The sequence below is a fragment of the Otolemur garnettii genome, unplaced genomic scaffold (genome assembly GCF_000181295.1).
Source record: "Otolemur garnettii isolate 467f Iridium unplaced genomic scaffold, OtoGar3 scaffold00275, whole genome shotgun sequence".
Taxonomy (NCBI): Eukaryota; Metazoa; Chordata; class Mammalia; order Primates; family Galagidae; genus Otolemur; species Otolemur garnettii.
Genome location: NW_003852670.1, coordinates 460,145 through 461,923, shown reverse-complemented (window position 1 = coordinate 461,923; position 1,779 = coordinate 460,145). Strand labels below are relative to the sequence as shown.

Genomic DNA, 1,779 nt, shown 5'->3' with positions numbered 1-1,779 from the left:
AATTCTGAAAATTCATATTAAGTACTACTTTATAACTTTTCTTCCCTTATGGGTGGGATGTGAGGTACATGTGAGCTGGTTTCTACAGTATGAATGTATGTAGTATGTACATATATAAAATAGGGTTGTAAAGGAGTGGATATTTTGCAAATAAAGCACATTACACACAAAATATAAATAACTTCCCTTTAAAAAGTTACTGAGAATAAGGAATACAGAACATGGTTATAGGCACTTTCATTGCTATCAAATGCAGTTAATTCACTTCATTAGGAAGTGCTTTCTTTATAAACATGGTTCATAGCACTGGGAGCTCCAACTTTGCACAGGATGCTTTCCATGACAAAAATAACTACCAGAAAAAAAAATTAAAAGAAAACAAACCACCCAAAGATGGCTGTGGAAGGAAAATAGTTTAAATTTATACACCCTTTAAACTTCTTTTGGCCTTTATAGCAACATTTTATGTTAAAAAAATAATGTTGGCTGGCTAGCTACCTCACTTGCAAGGTAAATGGCTTTTATAGGATTGGTGGATCTTGGTCAGATATTGCATTTTTAAAGCACAAAACCACTGGCCACTGATATCTTCCTGTGCATTCACAAATTATTTTCTTCTAATTCACATGGCAGCAGAGGAATCCTGGTGTGCATGTGTGTGTACACATACACACTCCGTTATCAAGGAAGGCATGACAAACTACCGTAAACTAAGCAGTATCTCAAACAGACCACAATCTATAGGCTGTTCTATAAAGGTAGAATTCAAACAGATTAAATTTTCTCAGGTAGAAGGCAAAAGCGTATATTTCTCCATTTCTGCTGAACTCATTTATCTTCTTAAGGCTTTCACAGAAAGCACCATTTTATAAACAGGCAATTCAGTACCCAGGGTTTGACTGGAGACTTATTAAACATGATAGAAGTCTTGATGCAGTTCATAAAAACCTAATTTAAAAAAAAAAAGGCATCAAAAACCACATTTAAAATAAAGCTGTCCATATACAAAGTTCCCAGCTTGTATTCTAATAAGAGTACTGAAAGGTTTAATATTAGCAGCCTGTGAATGTGTCTTGAGGAGAGAGTCTGAGAACCAAGTTAACATCTTTAGTCCATCCTAATTCTACCCATTCCTTGGGTAAAAACAGTTCTTGCAGTCTGGAGTTCCTCCTCCAGACTGTCAGATCTTTACGTCTTGGGATTCAACCATCTTGGCAAGTGTCTTCTTGATTCTCAATGCTGTAAGTCTGGAAGCTGGATTGTGGGCCCAGCATTCTGACATTAGCTTTAAAACTGCTCGCAGACACTGAAAGGCAAAAAGAATGTAGTCAATGAATAATATCTTTGGTGAATCACTTCTCTAAGACATTGCGTTCCACTTACTTCATCACTGTTCCATCGATTAGACACAAGTGGCCGCAAACGTTTGACACACACAACCTCACGCATATCTTCATAGGATGGATCGCTGGGTACCATGTTGTAGTATGGCAATTGGTACTCTTCTACTATCCCTGTAGGGAGTGGCAGAACACAGTGGGCACAAAAATAATGGCTGGACAAAATATACCAACTATTTAGCATTTCTCAGTTAACTGTGGAACTAAAACTCATTCCTACATAAAGAAAAATACAGACTGGATGATTCACTTTTAATAGCGAATGCATATTTTTTTCTTCATTTATGCCCAATTATTTCCTCTATTGCCACCAGCAGACCCCATTACAACGGTGATAGAGTCCATCAACAAAAGGGATATCAAAATTCCTTTAAAAAAA

General features: G+C 36.6%; 1 protein-coding gene across 1 annotated transcript in view; it reads right to left on the bottom strand.

Moving 5' to 3' along the window:
* Positions 1-174: 174 nt before the first annotated feature.
* BMPR1A (bone morphogenetic protein receptor type 1A) overlaps positions 175-1,779 on the bottom strand; it is a 37,655-nt gene continuing 36,050 nt past the window's right edge. The window contains exons 9-10 of the mRNA XM_023508765.1: positions 1,384-1,586; positions 175-1,306 (exon numbers count right to left, since the gene is read on the bottom strand). Coding sequence (XP_023364533.1) covers positions 1,181-1,306; positions 1,384-1,586 — 329 coding nt within the window. The 3' untranslated portion in view covers positions 175-1,180. The remainder of the gene's footprint in view (positions 1,307-1,383; positions 1,587-1,779) is intronic.